This window comes from Octopus bimaculoides, chromosome 15 (genome assembly GCF_046866305.1).
Source record: "Octopus bimaculoides isolate indiv1 chromosome 15, ASM4686630v1, whole genome shotgun sequence".
Classification (NCBI taxonomy): Eukaryota; Metazoa; Mollusca; class Cephalopoda; order Octopoda; family Octopodidae; genus Octopus; species Octopus bimaculoides.
This window is the reverse complement of record NC_142942.1, coordinates 28,964,990-28,985,245: the sequence shown is the minus strand read 5'-3', so window position 1 is coordinate 28,985,245 and position 20,256 is coordinate 28,964,990. Positions and strand designations below refer to the sequence as shown.

General features: G+C 36.1%; 1 protein-coding gene across 1 annotated transcript in view; it reads left to right on the top strand.

The window, feature by feature from the left end:
• LOC106874374 (charged multivesicular body protein 2b) overlaps positions 1–20,256 on the top strand; it is a 69,879-nt gene that overhangs the window by 36,041 nt on the left and 13,582 nt on the right. Inside the window, exons 3-5 of the mRNA XM_014922087.3 lie at positions 2,254–2,295; positions 7,975–8,076; positions 19,651–19,701. Coding sequence (XP_014777573.1) covers positions 2,254–2,295; positions 7,975–8,076; positions 19,651–19,701 — 195 coding nt within the window. The remainder of the gene's footprint in view (positions 1–2,253; positions 2,296–7,974; positions 8,077–19,650; positions 19,702–20,256) is intronic.

Below are 20,256 nucleotides of genomic sequence, written 5' to 3'. Positions count from 1 at the left end.
AGCAAGGTATTATTCAACAATAGTTGCTACAACACATGATTCTGCACTTGTAAAATAGACAACATTTATGTATAGAAAGTAAAGACTGTGAGTTAAAGATTCAAAAGCATTTTTCTCATATTTCTATCTTATATGAGAAAAATGTTCTAAAATTACAAACTTGATAAAGGAAATATTGAGTAAAAATTACATTCTTTTGGCAGATATAACTTTAGATCCAATATAGCAGCCAAGTACAAGAATATTACATAATGAAGATTCTTTTGCTATTTACTCACTCATTGGGTACCATAAACTGAATTTGTATGACTTAGATTTAGCAGAGAATTGTGCTAAAGTAGAGTTGATTGTATGAAATTATTTTCATCATATGTCTGTGGTATTAAATTGATCTTGCAGAATGTTTCAAAATCTTCATTAACTCTTAAATACATGTCTTATTTCAGATGGAAACACATGCCATCTGTCTGGTTTAATATTCTTGCTGAATATGATGTTACAAGTAAAACTTATCTTTATTGATACTAAAGCAGACAACATTGAAATGCTCATAAAATATCTGCAGAAACTATCCGATCAGTTTGACACTCTTCTGACAAAATCTAAGTTTGTTATTAACTTGAAACTAAACTGCAAGCAAATGAGAGAAAGCGAAAGAATCTCATTTTATGAGAATCTGGCAAGTGATGGAAGTCAGGCAAAAGATCATAACAAATATACAGAATCATTATTTCTCTGTTTTTTTACATTGTTGCCTATTCTGTCACTACTGGTCTCACAAGAATATTTGAAGCGGCAAAGAAAATTTCTGATACTTTTGTTTTTTATTGCTTTGCTAATATGCGGAAATATCAACAAAAAAGTATGTGTCATTCAAAGAAATTTACAATTCTGATGAAAATGTTTAAATAAATTAATCAACATGTAAGCTTAGGTGTCACCCACTTCAATATTACCACTGGGTCTTGACTGTTGTTAGCAGAGTCCAATCTATTGCAAGCTTTGAGACTAGTTCTCTATCTAGTTTGAGTATACCTTCCTCTCACTTCAGTTTGAAGTTCAGTAAAGAGTCTTGGACATTGCCATTCCCTCCTGATTAAAAATAAAAAAATAAATCTTACTCTTGATGACACCTGATTGATACACCATAATATATTTTGTAGCACTCATTTGCAACTCAGCTCACGTCATTTTTTGTCTGACTGATGCATTTAACTGAAAGAAATTACTGGTCCAGTTTGTTTTATAATAAAACATCAAACAAGTACAGGCATGGCTGTGTGATTAAGAAGCTTGTTTTGCAACCAAGTGGTTTTGAGTTCAATCCCACTGTGTGGCACTTTAGCGAAGTGTCCTCTACTATTGCCCTGGTCAACCAATGCCTTGTGAGTGAATTTGACAGATGGGAACTGTGGAATCCTGAAGTGTATACACACACACACACACACACACATACACATATGTTTGAGTGTATTTTTGTGTTTGTCACTCCCACTCTGCTTGACAACCGGTGTTGATTTGTTTATGTCCCTATAACTTAATGGTTAGGCAAAAAAGACTAACAGAATAAGTACCAGACTTTATAAAATCATAAGTTCTGGGATCAATGTGTTTGGCTAAAACCCTTCAAGGCAGTACCCCAACATGACTGCAGTCCAATGACTGAAACAAGTGAAGGATAATGATTGAATTGTCTGCAACAGCCTCCACCTTTCATGAGACCAGCACCGCCATCTTACAGCAATATCCTCTACTTTTCATGACAACACATTGGCCATGCTGTAAAGTGGTTGGGAATAGAAAGAGCATCCAGCTGTGAAAAATCAAACCAAAATATGTCATATACAACAACAAAGAGTGGTTCTTTTTTTCTGTTACTGTATGTGTATCTCAGATTGTAAAAGACCATAGTATATGACAAGACATTATGAGATTGTTCTAACACATTATAATATGGAAAACCAAGCAAGGTATTGGCTCATAAATTCAAATTTTACAATTGATGTTTCATTGTAACTTAGTCCCTCTCCATATAGCCATAAATACATATTGTTCACTTCAAGTTTTAAAATGTTAACCATGTCAGACCTTTTAATTATTATTCAATCTCATAATTTTCATTGCAGCCATTGATTTATCATTATTTTGTAAAAGTAAATTTATAGATATTCTTACTTACAAAGACAAAATTTTATCAAACTTTCTTTTGATAATCTGGTTTAAAAGACTTCAATTGTTTGGTTTTATAAATAGGAAGCTGATATAAAGAAAGCTGCAAAAGAAGGTAACAAGCAAGTGAGTATTTTATTAAATTACTCTTTTACATTTGGTATTTAGGTCCATTACATTTTATTATACCTCTTATCACACTTTACTACACCTATCACACTTCACTGCATGCTCTTTTACACCTTGCAAATATCCTATTAAACACTTAGTCATACACTCCTCATATTTTATTACACTTCTTACCCTTTACTACAGCCTTTATCACACTTTCTTCATTAACAGCATCCCTTGTTGTCATGAATTTGATTATATTCAATTTATGTCTGTATTTCAAGAAGGCTACATAAGCCTATTTTTGAACTAAAAGAATGCCAACAATAAGGAACATAAGAATTGGAATTCAGCTAGGTTCAAAAGACCTTGTCAGTCTGCTCCCTTCCACTGACATTTCTTTCTGTTAACCACTTCTATATAGTTTCTTTTAATAAAGCCACATCCAACATAGCATTTTTCCCTTTATACAAGATGAACAGTCCATGAGGAAGCATCAGTATTAAAGATTTTGAATGTTTGCATTCACAGTCTATTCAACAATCTTTGAACAATGCTAACCCATCACAGATAGTGATGAAACACCAGCCTCGGTGTTGTTGAGTCTAATCCGATTAGGAATTTCATTATTGCTATCATACATATCTCACCAACAAATGAGCAAGATATTTTGCAACTTGTCTGATAGAAGTGTTCCAACCACTTCTATCTTTTTGATAAAGCATTCAGGTTTCATATCTTACAAGAGGATAGTGAGAATAGCTGCTTTATGAGCTATCAAGTTTGTGCATATCTTGATTGCAAAGTTGCAAAATTAATACAGTTTGAAATTTCAGTGGTTACAGAGGTATTTATATTGTGGATCCCTCCTGGATATGAGAAATGATGATTAACTTGTTTAATAGAGTTGCTATGAATTTAAGTTTAAAAGGGATTTGTTTCTTCATGGCTGTGTGTTTGAGAAGTTCACTTTGCAATCACATATTTCATGTTCAGTCCCACTGCACAGCACCTCAGGCAGGTGTCTTTACCAACAGCTTCAGGGTAACCAAAGCATTGCTTGTGGATTTGGTAGACAGAAACTGGAAGAAGCCCATCATATACATATGTGTGTCTATCTATGTTTATTTACATTTTGAACTTTTCTAATAATTGTCAAATTACAAACTGTGACATTGTTGTCATTTCCTTTGTTAACAAATCATCGACTGGCCTTGAACTTTTGAACTCATGTAGAATTTTCTAAATCCTAACTGGTAAGGTTAGCCACAGAAAGGGCATCTAACTGTAAAATAATGCTTCAGTAGTATATTCATCAAACCAACATGGAAAATAGACATAAAACAAATTAAGAATTTGATTTAATCATTAATGTTAATTTTCAGAGCAAAACATTCTTAAGAATTCACAAATATATCTGAAGTAGCATGTTGCTTTCTAACAGTGTTAGGAAAGTTAAGAAGTACAGACAGTTGGTTCATTCCATTCTTTTGAATCTCTGAAAGTTGAAAATATTCTCAACATAAATATGATGGATTTGTGGCATTAATTGTAATATAGCTCCAAAGTAGGAATTAAGGAAATTACTAGCAAGAACATTACCCTTGGAAAGGGTGATGTTCTTGCTAGTTCTTGCTGATACAGTTGGAACGACTGTATTTTAGCAAAAATTCATCCGATCCAACTGAGATGAATGGTGAAATGTTTTACCTGCAATGTATCTGTCATAACTTCATGAAGAGCCTTAATAATATCTTAGCAAATCAGGCATCCAAATCATTCAAATCATAGTCATCTGATATTAAAAAGAAAGACTTAATAAGATCATAGAAAATCATGTATAGAGAGTATTGTGTTAAACACTTTTCTTAGAATTATCAAAGGAAAAGATGATATCAACCATTTCATGATTGGTCTAAACTCATATTAGCTTTCTGGAAATTTTTATTCTGCAATGTGGATCAGTCTAAGATGGAAGAAATTTTCAAGAATTTTTCCAGCAGTGAAGAGAAGAGAGACATCCCATAGCATTTTTCACATCTGCAGGTACTTTGCTTTGTTGTTTCACATTTTGGGGGATGTCTCTTACAGTGAAGGTTGAACATCCAGCTGTGAGACATTGTCAGTATGTTAGGTGAAGCATTTGATAAACCTTTTACTAAATTTTCAATATAACATTTTTTTTATTTGCATGCATGCATGCATGCATACATACTATTAAGTTAGCGGCCAATCAAAACTTATTCTAAATTAGAAAGAGAACAACATACATACATGCATGCATTGAGGAGAGGCAGGAGATAAGGGTCGATACAGACCTCTCCCCAAAGAGCATTGGTAAAATCTATTTATTATAACAAATTAAAAATGAAAAAAGGGCATCAGAGGGGTGATGCATACCCTTCACACAGATAAATTTATCCACAAATTATAGCGTGGCTTACAATGTGTTGCTTACCCATGCTTTTTAATTGAACTGAATTTTTTTTTTTAAGTATCATCATTATAGGTATTCATATTCCAGTGATAATAAGAAATCAACTCGTAAATGAACAAAACCCTCGAATCGATTATTGTACACACACGCACGCACGCACACACACACACACCTATGTATATATTTATGTATGTACAGGGGTTGGACAAAATAATGTAAACACCTTAAAATTTCAAACAAATTAATTTTAATATGGGGGTAGAACCACCTTTGGCAGTAATTATAGCTTGAATTCTACGAGGTATGGACTCGTACAAACTTTGAATTTTTTCCAAAGGTATTTTTGTCCATTCTTCAGCTAAAACAGTCTCCAGTTCTTGTAGTGATGATGGTGGAGGATCTTGACTCCTTACTTGTTTTTCTAAAATGCACCATAAATGTTCAATAATATTGAGATCTGGGGATTGTGGTGGTCAGATAAGATGTTTAACTTCACTGGAATGTTCCATGTGCCATTCAGTAACAACTTTAGCTGTGTGAATTCATGCCTTATCATCCTGAAAGATTACATTTCCTTCCAGAAACAGTTCCATAGCCATAGGATTAATTTGATCAAATAAAATGCTTAAATAGTCTTGACTATTAATTCTGCCATGAAGGGAAACCATTGGGCTGACAGATTTCCAGATCATCAGAGATCCTCCTCCATGTTTAACAGTTGGAAGAAGGCAGTCTTGGTCAAATGCTTCTTTTAGCTGTCTCCACACATATACTCGGCCAGTGATCAGAAATAAGGCAAAGGATGACTCATCTGAGAAAATAACATTCTTCTACTGCTCTAGGGACCAATTCTGTAGGTTTTTACTCCACTCTAAATGCTTTGCAAGGTTTATTTTTGAAAGTGGCTTTCTGATTGCAGCCCTTCTGTAAAATCTGGCTTTGTGCAATTCCCAGCAAACAGTTTTTGTGGAAACTGGGTTCTCGAGGTGGTCATTAAGCTCTGCAGTAATTTTGGGAGCTGTACTTTTGTGATCCTTTTTAACAATTCGCATAAGAGTCCAGAAGACCCTATCTGAAAGTTTTGGTTTTCTTCCGGAGTTTTGTTTCAACGAGGAGGTTTTTTCCCCTCTTTCTCAAAGGCTGTCATTACTTTCGAGACAGTAGTTCTTGATACACCAAACATTTCGGCTGCTTTTGTTATGCTAGTGCCTGCCATACAAGCACCAACAATTTGACCTCTTTGAAAGTCCAATAGATCTGTTATTTTAATGAATTACCTTTTTCTGATGATATCTGAAAAGAAACAGCAATTTTAGCAAAACATATTAAGCAACACTAATAATAAATCAAAAAACAAAAATAAACAAGCTTTTGATGATTTTATAGATATTTCAAAATTATGATGCTGTGATGCTAGGTGTTTCCATTATTTTGTCCAACCCTTGTATATACCCACATGTGTTTATGCACAATAGGTACACTATGATCTACATACATGCAGACAAGGGTTGATTCCTAAGAAAATGAAAGTGAACAAAATGAAATACTTATAGAAAATATTGCATAGAATTTGAGAAGTGTTTTGAGTGTCTTTCAATGATGGCAGGTGAATCAAATGTACTGTAGTTCATTGTAGGATATAAATAATATGACCACTTGCCTATCGGGAAATTTGTAAGTTTGAGTTTTAAAAAATGTTTATCTGTTTTTTTTTTTTAGTATCACCATTATAGGTATTTATACTCTGGTGAAATTAAGAAATCAACTCATAAATAAACGAAAACCTCGAATCCATCACTGTAAACACACACACACACACACATACACACACAGTTGCATATCTATGTATCTATGTATGTATTTATATATGTTTGAAGATAATCAAACCAAATTTTCTTCATTTCAAGCCATTCACTCAATGAGTACTTCTGCCAAATTTGGTGAAAATCCGTTCTGCCATTTTCCAGTAATTTTGCAAACACACAAACAAAGACAAGTGATTACAATACCCTGCTTTCACTTAAGCATGCCAAATAAAAACGGACCAGTTTACTGCTAAGATAGTACATGAATACCTATTATTATTATTGGAGCAACAGGATACATACCAGCCTGTCTGGTGCAAAGTGTGATTGAACTTGGGATCTTGTGGAGAGAATGCATTTCAAATGATCGTGACATCTGATACTATAAAAATTCTACTTAAGATTTAAAGGATGATTGTTAAAACAAGATGTTTTTCTTCACAACCTTGCTACTAAGTGAGTGGCCAATCAAAATTTATTCTGAATTAAAACGAGAAAGAGAAGAACAAACATACATGCATCCATCCATACATACATACATACATCTATAATAATAAATGGCAAGTTTGTGTGTTCGTGAATTTGTTACTTTAACTTCTCGGAGACTATCCAACAGACCTTGATGAAACTTGACACGTGTGTGGAGCTTATGCCTATGCAGTCACTTAGGCACTTGAAATTTTTAAAAAATCGATTTTTAATCAGCATCGATTTTTCAAAAAATTGTAAAATTTGGGCATTTTTCGCACTAGCGACAAAATATGTTTCATGGGTATAAAGTGACAGCTTATCAACAGTAATTTATTTAGCATTTGCTAATTCTTCATTTCAATATGAATTGTTTTGGTTTGCTAAAACTTATTATTTCAGTTCATTGTTTTAATTCCCCAACAATTCAGGTTTTGATTAAGTAAAAGCATTTTATTTCTCAAGGCATTTTGCGCACTAGCCGTCATGACATCAATTTGACGAAATCTGCCCAAAGCGTAAAATTTCATTATTTTACGTACATGCACCAAAATGACAACAACACGGGTTCACTACCAGACTCTGCTCATTTTTTCATCAAATTGGTCCTACCCATTAATATAGATTTTATTTTTTTGAAAAATGCTGAAATTTGACAAAAATGTTTCTTGGTTATCAACAGATTATTAATGGTAATTTATTAGTGGGCACCTCAGTTTGTACCTACATACATACAAACAAAGATGGAGAACTTGAGGCAGGGAGAGGGTGCAAACTGGACATGAAGTTATGTTACAGGCAGACAGATTTCTCAAAAATTATAATAATGATTACACTTACATGTTTATTGTATGGAACTGAAATAGAATTTGACCAGAAGAATTTCAGGGCTTTAGAATATTTCTATTGCTGAAAAACATTTTGAATACCTATTTATTTCAAAGCAGTACGTTTTCTAAAATTTTTCTAAACTCCCTCTTTCAGGCTGCAGGTATTCTTGCAAAGCAATTGATAGCTCTACGTAAACAAAAGAACAAAAATTTTACAGTTGGTTCAAGAGTCCAAGCTATTGGAAGTCAACAGAAAGTAAGTCAAAATTAATTTTTTTGCTGTATATATATAATAGAGATAACTATTCCATTGAATCCACAATATAGATTCATTTGCAAGTACTCAGGTGAAAATTAATTTGATTATATTCAGTTATTTTTTAATGATTTTGAAGTGAATATGGAATTAGTGGGTTAGCTTTGCATCATTTCATATATGAAAGTTGTGAGTTGGCATAGTCTCCAAGCTATCATTCAGCAGTGCATCACATGGCTTGAGTATCAGTCTTTACTTTTCCTTCCTTCCTTCCATCCTTCTTTCCTTTCTTTCTTTCTTTCTTTCTTTCTTTCAGGATAAACAGAATTTAATACATGCATTCAACCTGTATAGTGAGAAAGCTCTAAGCAAGATCAAGACAATTGCAGGGCTACAACTGGGGGAAAGGAATCATAACACTCTGAGGCACGCTGATGATACGGCTTTGTTTGCGGACACAGAAGAGAAGCTTCAGGGATTGATTAATATCATGATGGAGGAGAGTGGAAAGCTTGGATTGATGATTAACTACCAGTAAACCTTCTCAATGGTCTGTACCAAGAAAGCACAGGTACCTGCATGTCGCTTGATGGTGAAAGGAACTGGGATAAAGCAGAAAGACAGTTTCATATATCTGGGAAGTTGGATAACATCAGATGGAAGGTCAGATAAGGACATCAGGTGCAGAATTAGATTAGCAAAGAAGACTTTTATGGATATGAGAAGCATTTTTGTGCAAAGAGAATTGGAATGGAAGTCAAGAAAAGACTATCAAAGTGCTACATCTGGTCGGTGCTAACATATGGATGTGAGTCTTGGACAATAAGCAAAGTCATGGAGAAGAGACTCAAAGCTGCGGAAATGTAGTTTTATAGAAAAATGCTTAGAATCTCGTGGGTACAGAGGGTGACGAATGTGGAAGTGTTGAAGAAGATGAAAGTGAAGAGACAGTTGATGGATATTATCAGAGAGAGACTGGAGATTTGTTGGTCATTTTCTCCGAGAGAATGACGGGATGGAGTGTTACATGGTGGAGACTGAGCTGGTGGGAAGGAGAGCGAGAGGAAGGCAGAAAATGGAGATGTTCGACTGGATGAAGAAGGGAATGAACATGCAGAGCGAGAAAGACCTGGGTGATGTTGCGAGAGACAGAAATAAATGGAGGAGGAACAAGCCATGATTCGTCAAAAGCATGAATATGCCATGATACACGAGAGAGAGAGAGTACATGTGTATGTATGTATATATATATATATATCCCCACTTGGATCTTCTGTTAGAGTAAACTATACTGTGGCAGATATCATGAGAGAAACTCTCAATTTGGCTTTTGGTGCAAAATGCACTCTTGTTTATATTGCTTGCAGGGAGATAAATCCCAGCCACATCCGTTACTGAGACCACCAGGTTACATGATTTTGACCTTCTTTGGTCTTGTCAATGATAGATGATTGAACACTAGTGATAGTAGCGACTCATCTCTCTGCCAGTGATATATGGAAAAACAGTGCCAGAACAGGTGCTGGTGTTTCTGTAATCCCCACTGTTCATTGTGCACATGATGATTATCCAATGACATAATACAACAACAATTAGTGTATTCACATTCAAGTATATCAGAATGAATTAAGCATGAGTGTGTATGACTTTTGTTTTTGTTGTTCCCTGTGCATGTGACAATTTACTATTGGTTGGCAGACATCAGTATACATCAGCAAATAATCTGCTCACTAAATCCTGTAAACAAGAGCCAAAAACTCTTCTTAGATTCATTGGTCCAGGGTAACTTTGTTTAATAAGATACATGACAAGGTCCAAATACCAATATCCCAAAGTCCACTTGCCCTGATGAATTGAATGTGTTATAAATAAACATGTATTCATCTGCTGGAATGCATTAAAAGTGGATATATACATCATTTTAATTTTTGCTATTCACCATGTACATGACAATTTATTACATTTATGTGTGTGTGTATATATACACACTAGCTGAGTACCCCATCGTTGTCAGGCAATTTTCACAATAGAATGCCTTTGTGGACTTTCAGAATAGCACACCTACATAAGTTGGATTTTCTCCATTTTGATAGGAATTTTTCAAAATTTTTTTTCACCACATTCTTGCAATGAGGCGGGTCGGGGGAGCTTTTTACAAAAATAATTTTTGAAAATTTAGGAATCCTTCCTTCTCCCTTGCCCCCTTCATTCTAGATCAATTTTGACTAATTTTTTATTTGCTCTATGCTCTTAAAAATAACGGGAGATGCCTATTTGGTAAAAAAAAATTTTATAATTCATGATTTCTTTCACATCCCCACTCACCCACTCAGTAGCAATTTTGGCCATTTTTTTTTTCCTATACTATGCACTTAAAATCAATGGGAGAAGTCTTGTCGGTTAAAAGAAAACTTTTGGAAGTCAGCAATCACCATTGCATTGATACTTTAATGATAAGAATAATAATAATTACTAAATATTATACCTTTCCTTCTGAGCCCGACTAGCTACATGGTGCGTAAGCTTAGTTTACACAAGGACTGTGCTCAACGTCCATTTTGCACACCCTTTATGACCACCTCCCCACCCTCCCCCACTACCACCATTTTCATACATTAACATTTTCACCTGGCAACTCATACGTATCATGTGCTGTGTATGTGAATATGTATATTTTGAGCATACCCTTATACCCCTACCTTATAACCTTCATACAAGTACCCTCATGTGTGTCATATACAATTAAAGGTTCTTCATATATGAATGGGAAGACAAAAAATGTTGTTTATCATGCAGCTTTGCAATAAGTTCCAAGTCGACAAATTATATTGTTGTTTTGATGAAAATTATTCATTGCTTGAAAAATATTGTTCAAGTTTGATAGAAATTAACATGTACTCTATTGCATGAAGTGTCATTGTTGGGCCCAAGACCCTGTGAAGAGCCCTCCTTTTAAGTTGCTATATATGTATATTTATATATATACATACACACACAAATATTTAACTACTAGACCAAGTCATGAAAATTTCTAAGAGGGTTATAGTTCAATTGATTAGAAATAGAATTAAACTAGATGAGATGCAGTTTGGTTTTGTACCTGGGAAGAGTACCACAGATGCCATCTTCCTAATGAGACAGCTGCAGGAAAAGTACTTGGCCAAAAGTAAGCCATTGTACTTAGCTTTCATTGATCTGGAGAAAGCTTTCAACAGAGTTCCCTGCTCTGTTATATGATGGTCTCTAAGGAAGTTAAGAGTAGAGGAGTGGCTTGTTAGAGCTGTCCAAGCCATGTACAGTGGTGCTGTCAGTAAGGTGACAGTCGGCCATGAATACAGTGATAAATTTAGCATTCAGTAGGGGTTCACCAGGGCTCAGTTCTCAGCCCACTCTTATTCATTATAGTCCTCCAGGCCATAACAGAGGAATTCAAAACTGGGTGCCTGTGGGAACTATTATATGCTGATAACCTTGCTCTTATTGCAGAATCTTTAGCAAAATTGGAGAAGAAATTCCAGGTATGGAAACAAAACCTGGAATTAAAGGGCCTTAAAGTTAACCTAAGACAAAAGCAGTTAGTCAAAAAGAAGATAAAACTTTCTTTCCGTCAAGTAAATGTTCCATACGTAAGAAATGAGTTGGAAGAAACTCCATTCACTACACCCAGTGTAAATTATGGACACATAAGAGTTGCAGTGGTATCACAGGTAGATTAACAGATAAAGTCGTCTTTGTATGTGGCAGATGTGTAGGAACAGTAAGCACTAAGAGCACACGATAATTAGATTCTATCAAATGCCCAGGAGGCTCTCTTGAGGTTGTAGATAGTTTCTGTCACCTAGGTGACAAAATTATCAATGGTGAAGATGTATTGTTTCTAGAATAAAAATTGGGTGGAGGAAATTTAGAGAGCTATTACCTCTGTTGGCAACAAAAGGACTCTCTCTCAGAGTGAAAGGTAGACTATATGATACTTGTGTATGAATGGCTGAACTCTTTGGTGGTGAGACATGGGCTCTGAATGCAGAAGACATGTGTAGACTGGAGAGAAACAAAGGTAGTATGTTCTGTTGGATGTGCAACATCATACATGTGCACATGTATGATGAGAGAAAAGTTGGGCATAAGAGGAATTAAATGTAGCATGCAAGAGAGAAGACTATGTTGGTTTGGACATGTGATGCATATGAATGAGGACAGCTGCATAAAGAAGTGCCGATCACTGAAAGGGGATGGTGCCTGTGGAAGAGGAAGACCCAGGAAAGCATGGGATGAAGTGGTAAGGACCAATCTCAGGAAGTTGGGCCCCATGGAGGAAATGACAATGGACTAAGATGTCTGGCTATATGAAGTTCTTGAGAAGACCCACCCACACCAGCAGAACTGAGTTCTAGAAGCACTGTGTCTCACCCACTCTGCCACAACAAACCAAACTACATCTCTACATCTCTTCTCTCCCTTGCATTTCTGCTTCATGTATTATGATTACTTTTCACTCCCCAATCCTGTCTTCTTGGCCCCGTGCCACTGTATCATTGCTCTCTGCATGCACCTGACCTGTGTGTTCCACCCACATGCCCTGTCTCACTTTATTATTGCTATCTGCTAGCCCCCAACCTGGGTGTTCCACCCACACATAACAAGAAAACTTTTCTTCACCCTACCCCAACAAACCAAGCTACATCTCTCTTTCTCACATTTCTGCCTTCATACACTATGCTCAGCTCTCAATCCCCAACCCTGTCCTCACATCCCTGTTCCTCTGTATCACTGCTATCAGGTAGCCCCTCCAATTCTATATATACCCAGGTCTTTTGCCATTTAGTTGCACTCTTTAATCACACTCCCTTTGCAATATCCTGCCATTTATATTATGGCATTTGAACCTCAAGGGTATGCCCTGGCACTTGCTACCATCTATATCTCTCTCTTCCTTTACTCAACCATCTCATTTATATTCTGATCCCTGTTCCTTGTGATTATGCCTGGCATTTTGCCACCATCTCCATCCTGCTGTCTCCCACTCTCTCTCCTCCTACACTTCCCTCAGGTTGGGCAAGCATGTATTTTCTTTGTGGTAGCACACCAGTTTCTGTCTTCATTCCTGATCTTTCTGTCTCCAGCCGGGTAACTTTGTACTTCCTCTGCAGCAAGACACTTGTATCTGTCTCACTAAAAGTTTTTTTTTTCTTTTTTTATGTCTTGCAAATACTTGGTGACCCTGTCGGTGCAGGTGCCACTTAGATGCACCCAGTCCACACTGTAAAGTGGTTGGTGTTTGGAAGGGCATCCAGCTGTAAATATCCTGCCAAAACAGTCACCAAAGTCTGGTTCTTGTGGTACCATCCCACCCTTGTTAGCATGGAAGACAGACGTTAAATGATGATGATGATGATGATAATTGATGCTTTTCAATATTTTTCTCCACATAAACACATTTTATGGAATGATGATGTGGAAGTAACAGTTTTGTTTTGCCCAGAAGCAGTCCATTACTAGAATTTAAACAAAAATGACAAAAAAATTTGGTAATTTAAATTTTTAACTCCCACCCTGCACTAAGCGAGTCTATTTGTGTGTAAGAAAAATTATTTACTATCAGAAAAGTATACTATTAAAATAAATTATCTTTTACATACCTTTTTTTAAATCACTTTCCCAATCTAATGAAATCCCTTACACACATGAATACACACATACACACACTCAGTGTGAATGAGATTTGTATAGGTGCAGGTGTGTAGTAAGAAGCTTGCTTCCCAACCACATGGTTCCAGGTAGGTTCAGTCCCACAGCGTTGTACCTTGAACAAGTGTCTGCTACCATAACTTTGGTCCAACGATAGCCATGTGAGAGGATTTGGTAGATGGAAACTGAAAGAAGGGTGTCATATATATATATGTATGTATATATCTATGTGTGTGTGTCCTGGTGTTGGTGTGTTTACATTCCTGTAACTTATCGGTTTGGCAAAGAAACTGATAGAATAAGTACTAGGCTTAAAATTATGTCTTGGGTGTCAAATTGTTTGCCAAAAACACTTCAAGGTGATGCTCTAGCATGGCCGCAGTCAAATGACTGGAGCAATTAAAAGAATAAAAGAATACAGAGTGAGAATGTGTGATAAATATATATATATATAAGGGGAAAGTTTATATTGAGAAAAGCAAAAAAATGAGTGACAAATGAGATCTTTTCTATTGCTGTCACAGAATTTAAAATTTTAAAATTTAGTGAAAATTTTCAAATTTGATATATTGATGTACTTTCTCATGCTGAATCCAGTTTTGTGATTCATTTATTCTGGAAAAGTTTCAGAAAAATGTTCCAGAGGCTTAAAGTTTGGTAAATATTTACCCAATCAGAAAACAGAATTTGTATGTGAATGCTGTGTATCATATAATGAAAGTAAACATTACAAGATGAAATTTATGTCATTTGAAGAGAGATGGTGGGGAGCAGCATGCATGAGAAATAATGTGCATACAGGGAGAGAGAAAGAAAGAGAGAGTTATGAAAAGTATGGTAAGTATATATAGAGATGGGAAGGCATAAAAGTAAAAGAGCCTGATGATGATAGATAAAGAATGGTAGATTTGTTGACCTAAAGGTTGAGTTTCTTCTCATAGCATATATTTTTTGATTATTATTTATGGACAACTTTCTCTTTGAGACACAGATACTGAAAATGAAATTCGTTTTTCTCAAGGACCCTTTTGGGGCTAAACACACATACATGACTACATGTACTCTCATTTATATAGTAGATATATATATATGAATATATATACTCTCTGAGTGGTTGGCGTTAGGAAGGGCATCCAGCTGTAGAAACTCTGCCAAATTAGATTGGAGCCTGGTGTTGCCATCCGGTTTCACCAGTCCTCAGTCAAATCGTCCAACCCATGCTAGCATGGAAGGCGGACGTTAAACGATGATGATGATGATGATGATGATATATATATAAGGCAAATAAGAAAAAGGAGAGGACATACAATCAACAAACATCAGCCAGTAAACATTCAATTATATCTATTTATTAAATGATTACAAACATATGTGTGAGTGATACAAATCAACGAATGAAATAAATCAATAACTGCATAAACAGATATATATATATATATATATATATATAAATATAAACAAATTAATAATAATAGATGAGTGTACAGGTACTAATCTCTTACAGCTGTTTATACCATGAAGCAACAAAGACTTCCAAGTTATCTTCATCACGTCAGTGATGTACAGGGATGAACAGACATTGGAGAGAGGGTCCAAATGTTAGGGAACTAACATGTGTGAAAGTCAGTTAAAAAATAGAGTAGGGTAAAATAAAATAAAATGAAATAATGTGATAGACATAGTAAGGAAATGTAAAGTAAGGACTTCAATTAAGGTGTTAATATAACCCATGGTATTCCATCCTGTGGTAAGTAGATGAATAAAGTCACACTCAGGAGGAATTTCCGCAGGCTGCGGTTTACATCGTGTTTCCATTATCCTGGGGGAAATAGCGAGGATAGTATGTTATGTGGTGGGTTTAATGGTTTTGTCCATGTTACAGGTGTTAGAGGTTAGATGCTAACCACTATTTAGTAGATATAGCATTATAAAAGGAGTTGGCAGAAATAACTTACATTAAACCCATTAGGGGAAGTTTAATACATGAGTATATTAATGAAAGAAAATTGGGTGAAGCCTAAATGCGATGCTAATATTAGTTACTTCTTGACGGAAACCTAATCCCAAAACCCCTAACTCATACAGAAATATATATATATTTTTTCTATATACTTTTCTTACTGTATTGCATGTTCATTTCTTTTTTGCATCTGTGATTTTATTTTCAATATTCTATATAAATGAAGATATTTCCTTCGTTTTGCTGCTTTTCTTTCTACAAAATGAGAAAATTCATTGCAGAACTGTTGTTATAACAAGTTGTATCTATTTATCCCGATGAGATACATCTGCACTGCTGGCTGCTCCTGAACCAGTTGTTAAGTGTCCCACACCCATGAGGAATCAATGCTAGATGTGTCAAAACAATTGTTGTGACTGATAATAAAAATTCTCATATATTCTGTCTTCCATCTTTTATTTCCCATATATGTATATGTTGGGCAGTTTTTCATGTCCAAAGATCATGAGGAAGAGTGGGACAACCCCTCAGGTGGATATGGAAACCAGTTCACAAATGACAGGCTCTGGCACAACTGAAGCAAATATGTACACTTTGAACAGCTGAGAGAGGGCTTGGCAATTATTCTTTCCTTTTTTGGCATTTCTCATCCACCACAGTTGCTCTGGCCTTCACACCTCTCTCTGTGTTGCACATATAAAGGTGTGTGTGTGTGTTTGTTCAATACCTGCCCCTATGGTCCAATACTGCTTTATCATCTCCATCTCTCATTCTCCCCTGCAAACAGTATTGCTATTATCCTGTTGCTTCCCTATATGCTCATGTTCACCTCTCACTGCATTCCTTTTCTCCTTTGCACTTGTGAGCTCCCTGCTTATTCATCTGCTCAATCCTCTGTACCACTTCACTTTCATTCACTTCCTTGTACCTTGAAGGTAGGCCCTGGAACATCAACACAATTTTCTCCCCACCACCAAGTAGAGTAGCCATGCTTCTTTTCAACAAGACGCATATTTCTGTCCCCCTATCATAGTTTAATTTCTCTTCACTTGGCACAAAGCCTCCTCCTGCAATACCACTCCTCCTCTCAATTGAGGGGTCATTGCCTTGCAAGTTATTTGATGACCTCATTGGTGCTGGTGCCACATAAAAAGTACCAGGTACACTCTGTAAAGTGGTTGGCATTAAGATGCACATCCAGCCATAGAAACCATGCCAAAGCTGACAAAAGAGCTTGGGACAGCCCTCTGGCTCACCAGTTCCTGTCAGACCATCCAACCCATGCCAGCATAGAAAACAGGCATTAAATGATTTGATGATGATGCTATATGTATGCATATATATACTTCAATATTTTGCTTAGGCATAGCATAGCAATACTAATAACCTGGTGATAGAACTCAATATACGTATGCTTCAGAGAAAGGCATTAGTCATGTACAGAGTGTAATAAAAGGTTATTTGGGAAATTTCCCAAATAAAATTGCACTTCATTTTTGAAGCTCTGGTGAAGCTATAAGGTGATACACAAGCACTCACTTATGAGTGCATTGCATCTTCTAGCAGAAACAGCTATAAGCTAATGAATTTCATTGCATTCGTTTTTGTCCCTTTATCATTTATATGATCTTTTATGTATATGTGTGTGTGTGTGTGTGTGTGTGTGTGTATGTACATATGTGTGTGTGTATATATGTGTGTATGTGTATATATGTGTATGTATGTATAGGTTGATAGATAAATAGATAGATAGATATCTGTATTTATCTTATCTATTTTTCTCTATACATGTATATACAGTAATCCCTTGACTATTGCGAGTGTTACATTCCAACCCCCCCCCCCCCCCCGCCCCCCGATAGGTGAAAATCTGTGATGTAGAAACAGAACTGGGATATGGTTAGTTTCATTCACAAAATGTGCCCCCTTTAATTTTGCTCAGATTGCTTTCAATTTTGGTGTATCAATGCAACTCTGAATTTTGATTCCGATCAACCAATTACTTTATCTCATAAATTAAAGAATCTGATGTTAGAATAAGAATAGCCTGGGCAAAGTTCAGGGAGCTCCTACCTCTGCTGGCAACTAAGGGCTTCTCGCTCAGGATGAAAGGTAAACTGTATGATGCATGTGTGTAAACTGCCATGCTACACAGCAGTGAAACATGGGCCATGACTGCTGAGAACATGCCTTGGCTTGAAACAAATGAAGCTAGTATGATCTGCTGAATGTGTAATGTCTGTGCATACACAACAGAGTGTAAGCACCCTGAGAGAAAAGTTGGGCATAAGAAGCATCAGATGTGGTGTGCAAGAGAGATAACTGTGCTGGTATGGTAATGTGTTGCGTATGGGTGAGGGCAGCTGTGTGAGGAATTGCCACTCCCTAACTGTGGAAAGAACCTGTGAAAGAGGCAGACCTAGGAAGACATGGGATGAGATGGTGAAGCATGACCTTCAAACATCAGGCCTCACAGAGGCAATAACAGGAGACCGAGACCTTTGGAGATATGATGTGGTTGAGAAGAACCAGCACCTAAAGTGAGATCACAGCTATGCATGACCAGCCCAGTTAAGAGTACCCCTGATGCATTGGGCGATATGATATGCTTGAGAAGACCTGTTGAGTCAAGTAAAACCAATATAGTAGCTGTGGATAGTGCCCACTGACTGGCACCTGTGCCGGTGGCACATAAAAAGCACTATCCAAACATAGCCAATGCCAGAACTCCCTGACTAGCTCCCGTGCCGGTGGCACGTTAAAAGCACTATCTGAACATGATCAATGCCAGGACCGCCTGACTGGCTCCTGTGCCAGTGGCTCATAAAAAGCACCATCCAAACGTGGTCGATGTCAGTACCCCCTGACTGGCCCCTGTGCCAGTGACATGTAAAAAGCAGCCACCACCACTCTCGGAGTGGTTGACGTTAGGAAGGGCATCCAGCTGTAGAAACATTGCCAGATCAGATTGGAGCCTGGTGCAGCTGCTGGCTCTCCAGATCTCAATCAAACTGTCCAACCCATGCCAGCATGGAAACAGACATTAAACGATGGTGATATCTATATATATATATATATATATATATATATATATATATATATATCAGGAGCAAAAATATTCAGAAGTGAATATCTATATTAATATTGTTATTGGTCCTATCTGAAAATTTTGGTTTTCTTCTGGAGTTTTGTTTAGATGAGGAGGTTTATCCCTCTTTCTCAAAGGCTGTCATTACTTTCGAGACAGTACTTCTTGATGCACCAAACATTATTTTTTGGACCTTCCTCCTCAAATGAAGGTAACAGGTAATGGTATCATGAGAGCATCCCATCTGCAGGGCCAATTCCCTAGTGGATTGGTATGGATCTTTATTGATGAGCTCATTCAATCAATTTTCATTGAACTAAACAGGTCAGCCAGATCAAAGAGAGTCTATAAGGTGGAGTTTTCCTTCCTTAAAGCATGAAAACCATTTCTGTGCAATTTTTTTAGTAATGGTGCCTTTTCTATACACTGCATAAATGACTCAAGCAGCTTTGGCAGCTTTGAAACTTTCATTGAAAGTGAAGAAGAACAGATGTTGAAAATGCTAAACATTTTGTACCTGGTACTCCATTATCATTTATTTGAAAAGAGGTGAAATTTATTCAAATTTCAAAAACAATAAACAGATGTTGCTGAGGAAGAAGAGAACTACAAAAAAAAAAAAGAAAACCCGTAAAACACTACAACAAAATTATTTCTTGCATTAATTAAAAAAACATTGAAAAGAAACAAATTTATCCGACAACCTAATATTTCTACTTTTTACTTTATATTGTGGCTTCATCTCCCTCAAGATGGGACATAATTGAGAAGAGTGTAAAACACTACGGTAAAGTGCAAGAAGCAGAGTAAATGATTTTATTTATTCTATCATTTCCAGATGATGCATTCCAGTGTCAAAATGGCTGATGCTATGGGTACTACAACAAAGGTAAACACCAGTTTTTCTAATTTTATTCATTCTATATGTCTTTTTGTTATTTTTATACTTGATAGGCAGATTATAGTTGTTCAATTCAGAGCCATTTCTAATTAGAAAGATTTGGGATGATATGTGTTTATCCTGTCTTTTTTTCATACACTGCATCTCCAGTTACATTATTCAATGTGTCCTTCTCTCCATCTTTCTAAGAAAGTTATTGTTACTGGAAGCTTTTAACATAAAAAAGATGTTTTTAACATAAAAAAGTTATGGGTTAATCACTGCTAGAACATCTTTGTTAATTTCTCTGCTCAATAATGGTAAAGAATAATGCCTCCCAAAAATATGATAGCTTCAGCAACTATTTACAACACGTATTTTCTAATAACTATTTACATCAGTAAAAATTTCAACTATTTCCCACGTTTACCATTTGTAAGCATCATACTAAACTCATTAAAAATGACATTAAATATATGCTAGTAAATTGTCTGTCAATTTGAAAAGCCTAAATGTTGCACAAGAAAATGTTTAAAATTGTTAATTTTGAAATGGGTTATACCC